General features: G+C 43.0%; 2 protein-coding genes across 5 annotated transcripts in view; both read right to left on the reverse strand.

Moving 5' to 3' along the window:
- cxadr (CXADR Ig-like cell adhesion molecule) overlaps nt 1-5397 on the reverse strand; it is a 40524-nt gene extending 35127 nt beyond the window's left edge. Inside the window, exon 1 of the mRNA XM_020085918.2 lies at nt 5159-5397. Coding sequence (XP_019941477.2) covers nt 5159-5210 — 52 coding nt within the window. The 5' untranslated portion in view covers nt 5211-5397. The remainder of the gene's footprint in view (nt 1-5158) is intronic.
- Nucleotides 5398-6047: 650 nt separating this feature from the next.
- Nucleotides 6048-8654, reverse strand: btg3 (B-cell translocation gene 3). Of its 4 annotated transcripts, none has more exons than XM_020085415.2 (5): nt 8544-8654; nt 7472-7678; nt 7171-7308; nt 6716-6908; nt 6048-6569 (listed from the first exon to the last, which is right to left on the reverse strand). In XM_020085415.2, the coding sequence occupies exons 2-5, from the start codon at nt 7642-7644 to the stop codon at nt 6378-6380; spliced, it is 696 nt and encodes a 231-aa protein (XP_019940974.2). In that variant the 5' UTR covers nt 7645-7678; nt 8544-8654; the 3' UTR covers nt 6048-6377. The 4 variants fall into 4 exon arrangements, with proteins under 4 accessions (XP_019940974.2, XP_019940975.2, XP_069395645.1 ...); XM_020085416.2 differs by having other exon boundaries at nt 8477-8575; XM_069539544.1 differs by lacking the exon at nt 8544-8654 and adding an exon at nt 7979-8274.
- Between the last annotated feature and the right edge of the window lie 603 nt (nt 8655-9257).

Here is a 9257-nt window from a genome sequence, read left to right on the forward strand (position 1 = left end):
TTTCATCAAACTGTTTGACAATGGAAACAGGAAAAAACTAAATGAGAATTTGGCTGCATAATTAGAGAGCAGGGAAAAGGACATGATGAAGGTTCTCCGTCAGTCTGTCGCCCTTTCTCTAGTCACAAACAAAAAATAGTTTTGCTGAATGTGTTATGACAGTCAGTTTTGATTAAATGTTAAATAAAATAAAAAATACGTTAAGTCACATTAAAATGTAAGACCAATTTTACACATCAGACTTTTGCCTGTCGTACAAAGCTTAAGCGACAGAGAAAAGAGCAGTGGCTCATTTGCGGCTCGCAGATCCAGTGGAAGGATGGACGGACAAACGGACGGACAGGCGAACAGCCAGACTTACGGATACACACACACAGCAATAAAAGAAGTTTAGGGATAAAACTAATACTGGTCTCATGGTAAACCAGGATAAATTCCAGAGGGTTAGTATTACTTTTTAAAAATATCAAAACCAGTATTTAATTACTACACTTTGAAAAGCTCATAGTAAATGTGCTGTCACGCATCAATCAAAGTTTGCAGCAGTCTCCCAGATGCAGGTTCACAGGCACAACTGAAAATATGGGTTTGTTTTGCATCAGTGGAAACATGGAGGGAGACAGAGACAGCGCTCCAGAGGTTTTTGAGCAGGACTAATTTATCATCACCAGTCGTTAATATCATAAAGACAATCTATGATTATCTTTGCATTGGCCATTACTAAGCCCACTCCCCTTAGCTACTGTTGCTACCTGTGTTTGGGGATGTCGGGATTATTTACCATAACCGCATAATTTGTATGTGTGCTGTTCGTTGGAATCTCCTCTTGTGAGTAACGTGTTGTGCGTACAGTACGCTTGTTTGTGTGTGTGAGCCACTTAACTGAAACTTTAGTTGAGAAGAGGGAGGAGGAGAAATCCATGTTTACGTTTGGGTTCTGACCGGCTCCCAAGGAGTGGCTGACATGCATAAACTGATTGTTTAATGACAGTGCTGTTCACACTGTCGTTAAACAATCAGATCTGGGTCACATAGGGAAGGAAAAAATTCTGATTGGGGTCACTTCAGTCCACTGTGTGAATGTAGTGAACCAGCATTTGTGGAAGCGTTACCACTTAAACTTGTAGTTATTAGTTTTGAAACTGGGTTTTGTGAACACTGAAATAAAATCTGGCAACTGTAAACTGTCTGTGCTCGTATATAGTATATAAAGGTTTGACAAGCTGACTCCATCTCTCTTTTAAAATCTGTTTCACCAACAGGTTTTGAATTGAAAACCTTTTTAAAAAACGGTACACGTGATGGTTACATACATGATGTTGTGCTGAAACTGATGTTAAAGCCAATGTCAATGTCTTCACCAGCTCATGATCAGTCGTCACGGAAGCAGCAATGTAGATCTGGTCTAGTGTTTCAAATTAGATAAGTAAAATGTACAATCAAACTGTGGCTCTTTAAGCACAACAGCTCTTGAGCTAAACATATTGGGCAATGTATCACATAACTAGGATGCCTCTGGGAAGCCTGGTGCTGTCAGCAGGACAATACTGTGGCCAAAGTATCACATAAGTTAGAAGACATACAAACTTGAGATATCTGTCGATGTAATATTGACTATACGACAGAAAGGCTCAAGCAATTCTTCCCACAAGAATGTCTGGCAGCAGACCAGAAGGCAGTTTTACTCCCTATCTGTGAAAAGGAATGAGCTCTGAATACAGAGGAGCTGCACAGCCATTAAAAGCACTCAGAAACAAGCACCTCTATTAATCATCTTCACTGATTCTTCGGCAGGCAGCAATTTGTTCATTCAGTAATTCAGACAAGAAATGGAAAGGGGAAGAGGGAAGAACTAGGGTAATGTGGCGAGGTAAAGGCATGATCAGCGTTTCACACTCCTATAAAAGGTGAACAGGAGTTGGCACAGGGCTTGTACAGGGCCGGCATGTTAAAATATTAAAGTCCAGGGCTGTGAATATTCAAGCACAGTTGTCCCCATCATGAGATTGTGGAGGACAATGCAGTGTCCCTGGAGAGTAATCCGATTCTTCGTGTTCCACCTTCATTTCCAAGGACAGGAGGCTCGAGGCAGGGCGGATACCTGCTTGGTTCGAGGTGAAGCTGCGGCCGCAACATGTTGTAGCCAACAGGAGCCAAGTAGTGACATCAGACTGCTGGGTCATGACAAGCTAACATGACCTCCTGTCCTTATTATGGACTTAAATTAAGGTCAAAATGATTTAAAGCTTGTAACTTGATGTCCAAAATATATTTTTTAAACAAATACAAATCTTTAACACGTGTAGAAATGTGAAATCCTCATGCAGATTTATTTTAGATTTTATAAGGGTCCATTTACAACTACAAACCTATTTGGTTATTTGGGAACACCACTTTACAAGCTCATCTTTTTCACCTTTATTTTACTGACTCTATGGGACCATTGACAAACAGCTCAGACTGTGCTGTTTATGACTCAAACATCTCGGTGGTTTTAACTATTTCGTCATGGTCCCGATCACTTTACAAGACACACAGAGCGGTAAAGTGAGAATAGTTGCTCTACCAATAACAGCTCCCGATAAAATCTCTGTTGTATCAAGATATTCAATACATCTGCAACAGCTATTGTGCGGTAAAACGGCACCTAATACATACATGAGAGCAAGGGGGAGGGTAGCTATCTAGAACAGCCCACGCACGCACGCGCACACACACACTGGATAAGCGTGTCTGTTTTCAAAAGGTAACCAAGCAACCGGTTCCTGCCAGGACCTTTGGTTGTAGGCTTATCAGGTAACTGCTTTCTGCGCCTGCTCACTGTTTCACCAGGTTTCTGTTTATCTTAGGTTAGTGGCTTCACTCTTGACCTAAATGGCCAGCGGTGGGGGTGTGTGTGCAGGTCCTGCAGCACTGTAGCAGGGAAGATGACAGTTCAGGTCCCACACAAGGAATCAAACAGGCATAAAGCTCAGGCTGCTGAATGGAAATCAAGATGAGTCTGATGAGATAGGGAAGAGGGGGACAGATATGCCACACCGTGCTAACCACAATCGCTTATGATGGACAACTACTGATGATAGAGAGAGTGACTACACTGTGTGCAGTCAGAAGCCCGTTTATCTTTAGGAACACTGCTCCAGACTAAATATTACATCATTTATCTATTGTTGACATCTCACGTGACTTCATGATGACCTGGTAGAACTATACCCTTTCAAATAATGACCTACAACATGATGAGCAAATTGAATTCAATTTCATAAAGTGAAGGTTCGAGTAATGTCATGTGCAGTTTTATAGACCCTAAATCCTCAGCACTGGTAATATTTCAAGGATTTTACATCTCCCACTTGTAATTTCATTGCTTTTACCAATATTTCACATTGAATGCAGAGCCATGTGGACAAATGGAGCAGAAGGACGCTACTTGTTATGGTTAGCACATCCCTCTGTATTTCTAAGCCATGTTAGAAGAATGCTACGAGTCTGGCAGATAGTGTTCCTGTCTGCTGAAGTGGAACAGCGCCCAAATGACGAGGCCGCGATGCCATTAGGATGGTAATGAGCCCCAACTAGTGTACACAACAATGTGAATCACGAGACAAAAGAGGGCTAACAACACACTCTCTAAACCTTAGATTACACTGCGTGCCCCAACATATACATGGAGAGATGAAGATCCTAAACAAAGCTCTTCCTCATTACATGCGATTTCTCAAAAATCAGTAGACTGGAACCTCATTGGCCCAAACATGGCTCGGTGGCTTCCCGTGAAAATCTCAGAAAACAATTCAGTAACTACACGACAGACTGAAGCCGAGACACAATCCTGAAGCAAAAGTTTCACACTCTATTGTTTCGAGTAAGAGGAGTGATCTGTCGGTTTCAGTCTAAATTCCAGGACACTGAACAGCCACGCCCAAATGATGTGGAAAACTCAGCTCATGCCTCTGACAAAAAGGTTGAGTTAAAGAGGAAGACTCACAAACATTAGTGTCATAGATTTGTCATCAATGTTTCTGCATTTATTTATCTGACGACACCGACATGCCCAAAAAACTAAACATGACAGAGAATGGATGAAAAAAGAAAACACCATTGTTATAACGTGCCGTGTTTTTGTTGAAGCAGCATTTATTTAACAATGCCTCAGAGGAAGATTCGAAACAAAAGAAGAAGTGGTGAACACTGATATCCACTGGCTCTGTGGCCATGTGGGTGTTTTTCTTTCGGGTGGTGCTCAGTGAAGTGATGAAAAGTTCAATTCCACTTTAAAAATGCTCCGATCATAGTTCACACAGCCCTCACTTCCATTCCCACACATCAACAGAGAGCCTCTGGGGTCACTGGGTCTGCGCCTCCATCATCTGTCGTGATGTCGAAACGTTTGAGTGCATGACACCAGGTTCGATGTGATAACCTGGGGTGGGGGTCAGCAGCACTGCTGGCAGATGGCAGACCTGCACTCTGAAGTCCTGTCCCCACAGGTTTAAATGCGGATCAGACCATTTTGTTGACCAGTGGATACTAAACCATGAGGACACCACAGGGAGCAGACCCTGGAAATAAACCCCTACACACCCGCCACCTCTTCTTTCTTATGAAAACAGCACGTGTTGAGATGACTGGAAGATCCAGCACCACCACCGGTATGATGACAAATCAACCAGTGTCTTAATGGACTTCAGATAAATGTGGACAACACATGCGACACTAGCGAACTTTGCCTCATCACATGCTAACCCCCTTTTCTTTATTTACGTTCCTCGCTCTTTCTCCTTAAACAGAAGCCATTGCTAAAAAAAAAAAAACACATTGATGAACACATACTGAACATCTGACCGATTTTAGTTGTAAGTAAACAGCTACATTTTAAATTCGCTTTAGCCGGACATGTGTTCTGGTGCTAGCTCACCAAACTGACCTTGGGTCAGTTGCTCCCTGTGGGCTTGATGTCAGTAAAGTGCGTTCAGCTGCGTTTCGGAACTTGTGTTCGCGCCGCACCGACGGGTCAAGTTAAAGTGTTGATTCGCGGAGGGGGCAGGGGAGCTTCGGCCGTAGCGGACGCCGCTGACCACTCGCCGCCGCTTTCGGAGACACAAACGAATCCAGGGGAAACGTGTCGCTGGTTTTTGCGGGAGAGAGGAAAACTTACCTGCGCACACACTGAGCAGGACGCAGCACACCCGGGACACACGCAGCTCCATCTCTGCTCCGGCTAATCCACGACTTGTCCGCTGAAACTTCGTCAAACTACTTGGAGCTCGAGTGAAACGCGGCAGCTCAGCTCGACCGAGGTATCCAATCTCCTCCTCCTCCTCTTTCTCCTCCTCCTCCTCCTCCTCTCTGCAGGTGCACAGCGGAGCGCGCCCCGAGGCTGTCACGTGACACCCAGCCTCGCCTCAAACAGCATCCCTCTGACGCCCCCTGCTGGTGAGAACAGGAAGCGGATCTGTTTCACCGTGTTGCTCCATGGAGGGAGAAGTGAGGTCTGATCCTCCGCGACAGGAAACAGCTCCAGTTCTGAGCTTCTCAAATGTTCCCCTCTCACAGTTTATACACCAGATTATTACAACATAGCTGTGTATGTTTTTATACTTATACTCTTAGATAAGATATGCCCTTAAAGGTTCAGTGTGTAAGATTTAGGTGAAAGGGATTTTTGGCAGAAATTGAATATAAAATAATCCTTGTGACATTTTTTTCTTTACCCTAGAATGGACCCTTTATATCTAAAAACTTTATATTTACATGGAGGGGGGGACTAGTCCTGCACTAGATGGCATAGGCTATGTTACTTTAATTTGTACCTGTTTGTAGATTTGTTTTGCAGCAAAAAGAAAATGTTGGTCCCCAAAATTCCCAGATCTCAAAATCATGGACTGATGATAAAGCCCCATTCTTATATTGTGATATATCATTAAAATAACCCACTAAACTTCCCTTTAGTTTGTTATCACAAAAAAAGAATCCAAAACATATATTACACATAACCATGATACTTGGGGGATACTTTAGGAACCAGGAAAAAATAAACAAGATCATCATGCTTGGAAATTGTGTTTAATAAAACTTCATAAATTTAAGCCTATACATCTGAGAATTCTACACTATGAATAAATAAAACATATCACAAAGGACCGCAGTAAGTGGCATACAAGAACGTCTCCCATTGTAAAAATACATTACATGTGTAGTTTTCCTATTTCAATATCCAATTTAATACAAGTGATTTATTCAAACTTTAACAAATGGTCTAAAGTGCAAAAAAGGTCAAAATTATCAACATTTACACTGTAAAAATTCATGTTTTAAAAAATTGGTCAGTCATCTTCAGCATTGATGTCCAGTGTGAACAATATGCACTATTATTCCTAAATGTAAGGGTGTGACAGGTTTGTGTCCCAGTATCCAGGTCCTGCGCTGTAGCTGGGGGGAACCCACAGTTTATGTCTTGAAGTGTGGGGGGCTCTGCTGCGAAGCGGGAAACCATGGTGAGGAAGGATGAGACTTTTCCCAGGTCCCATTTTTCTGGGATGCCATGCAGGAGCAGTTGGGTTTATTCCCTTGAAAAGAGAAAACACATGAGAAAACAGAACTTCATCTTGCCACAATTTTACAACCAGTAGGCGTCCAACTAAATAAAGCGGTGTTATAGGTCACAAGCATGGGAAATGGCCATAAGGATGACCAGATATTATAGATACAATACCTGGTAAGCACGGTGGCTGTAGTCAATAGTAAGGGGGGAGGTGCGTGTGCTCTCTTCGTCGGAAGATGAACCTGAGTGATAGTCTGATGTCACCCTCTCCAAAGCGCTGGTCACCTTCTTTGCAACATCTTTGTCCTCTTCTCCATCACTAGGGAAATTGGCCACTGAGAAGAAAGGATTTTGTTCTCCGTATCTAATAATGGGAGAGGAGAAGGAAAAAGTATTTTTAAGAGAACGTACAGTATAGTCCAGTAAGCTGTTTGAATGGAAACTCTCCAAGTCTTGAATAGTTTGTTTGAAGAAAATGCATTAATAACATTTAATTAATGAAACATAGAAAAACATTTTTAATCCTGAGTGCAGTAATGCTCATTTAAGCCACTAATGCAGATATTAGTTCAAACACATATGGCAACAACATACCCTATAAGTGTCTCTCGAACTCTCAAACTCACCTGCAACAGACCTCTCCAGGGTCCACCCACAATGTGAGTTCACGGGGCAGTCCCAGGTCACCGTATTGAGCCCCACTCTCCCGACATGCCCGAAGGAGCTCTGGATCCTGCCTCTGGAGCCTGTTGATTCGGATGCACCTGCAAAGCAAACAAAGCGTTACAATAAAACCCAACGTCTGAGGACATTCAATAAGAAAGGTGTGCTGTGGAAAGTCTGCTCCTCCACTGGGGGCCTCTAAAGACAGCTGAGAACACATTTTCATAACCATTAATACAAATGTCAACAGCTGGAGAGCAGCACCTGTATGCATGTCCTTTGCTGGGGTTTTCAGGGTACCAGTGCCCCTTGAACTTCTCCTGCAGCGCAACAGCCAGCCGCTCGACAAAGAGCTCGACTTTGTGAGACTCCAGCTTCCCTCCCTTTTTCACGAGCCTCTTCAGGAAGAATACTACAGCTGCAATTTCCCTCCTCATGTTTCACATATGTCTCATAACGTGCGGACAGACCCTGCAAGGAAAATAACTGTATGTGAGAAACATTTCAATCACAAGAGTTTGTGGCAAAAACGTGACACGAACATATCGACCTCTTTGTTAAAATCTGAAAACCTTGTCTACAAACTGCTCGATGGCAGAATCAGAAATGTTCTCTCATCTCCACACATCAGTATTTTCCTTGTCCTGTTTTGTAATAACCCTTCACTCGAGGTAGCATCGTGACACCATTTCATTTAGGAAAAGTGCAGAGAGGGGTTTCACTCTGGCTTCCTCCTCCTAACACTCCTTCGAAAGTCAGACCACTGAAAACCTGCAGAGCATCAGAGAGGATCCAGCGCTGCTCTTTGTTATCCTGATAAAAGCACGACAGCTGCTACTCTGAGGCTTTCACGACACTCCGTCAGTTTCAAACACTTCATTTGATGTTTTCCATCAGATCCGTTGACTTAACGGCACACATCCCAGAAAGGCGGGCTGTGACGCACCACTTCCCGCAATCCACGCCTCCCCTCGCTCCATAACATGGAGTTCACTCCACGTAGCCGCGGAGCTAACTGGCCCAGCCACCGATTCGAACTACGTGTCGTGTTGACCGCGCCGAAATGCAACGGAAGCTTCTGTCATTATATTGAACATTAAAGCAGTTATGGTTTCACATCAACAAATACCTCAAACTTATAAGTATACAGGGAGAATATGAGATTATTAGCATTAGCTTCACAGCTAAAACGCTACTTAGGAGCTAACAGCATCTTGTTGCTAACTAACACATGGACTGTGCAGAGAGTATGATTAGAACTTGTCCTACACTGAGGGAGCGGAGGTATTAAAGAGTCATCTAAACCCTGAGACACGAGGACCCAGGCTTCACTCACGGTCTCCTGCAGCATGTGGTCGAGGGACGAGAGGACGAAACGATGGAAACACTCCAGAAGACGTGAGGCTGCGTGTTAACCCAGCCCCCTGACGCACAAGCCCCGCCCCTGCATCGCTCTCATTGGCTCCGCGCGGAGCAGCGTAGCGCAGTGATTGGTGGAGCACACGCTCGTCAGTGAGTCATCATCATTATGGCTGATATTGCTCGGTATGTGGTTTTTTGTTTGTAGCATCATGGTTACACTGTTTACATCCGGCGTATCTGGAATCAGTCATGTATTTTCATTTACAGCATTTCAACAAGAATGGACTTCCGCCTATCTCTAAAGCATCAGCAGTTCACTAATAAGTGATCAGGACTAATTAGAATGAAATTGTTTTGGATACATATGGAATATTTCTATAAGCGATCACTTGCCTGGTGATTTATTTGTACAGAGGCATTATATTTTTATGATTCTGAAAGAGACTTTATTAAGAAAGTCTTTATTCATATGAAAAATACTACATTCCTTAATGCAAATGGAATATAAAGAAACCACACATGCAACAATTTAAATTCACTGTCTTGAATCTTCACATGGATTTAAGAATATTAAAGTAGAGAATAGGAACAAACATGTTAAGTTTTTGAATTCTTCTTTATTGCTTGTCTTTAGTATTTAGTTTTCAATTTTGTCATTTTGTCAATCATGTATTTTGAAAAGGATTGT

The sequence above is a fragment of the Paralichthys olivaceus genome, chromosome 15 (assembly GCF_024713975.1).
Source record: "Paralichthys olivaceus isolate ysfri-2021 chromosome 15, ASM2471397v2, whole genome shotgun sequence".
Classification (NCBI taxonomy): Eukaryota; Metazoa; Chordata; class Actinopteri; order Pleuronectiformes; family Paralichthyidae; genus Paralichthys; species Paralichthys olivaceus.

Excerpts from the sequence above, each read along its gene's own strand:
- btg3 (XM_020085415.2), bottom strand. The coding sequence starts at position 7,644 with ATGAGGAGGGAAATTGCAGCTGTAGTATTCTTCCTGAAGAGGCTCGTG. Across the intron at positions 7,309-7,471 it reads AGCAAAGGACATGCATACAG|GTGCATCCGAATCAACAGGC; the intron begins GTGCTGCTCTCC and ends TTTGCTTTGCAG. Across the intron at positions 6,909-7,170 it reads CCTGGAGAGGTCTGTTGCAG|ATACGGAGAACAAAATCCTT; the intron begins GTGAGTTTGAGA and ends TCCCATTATTAG.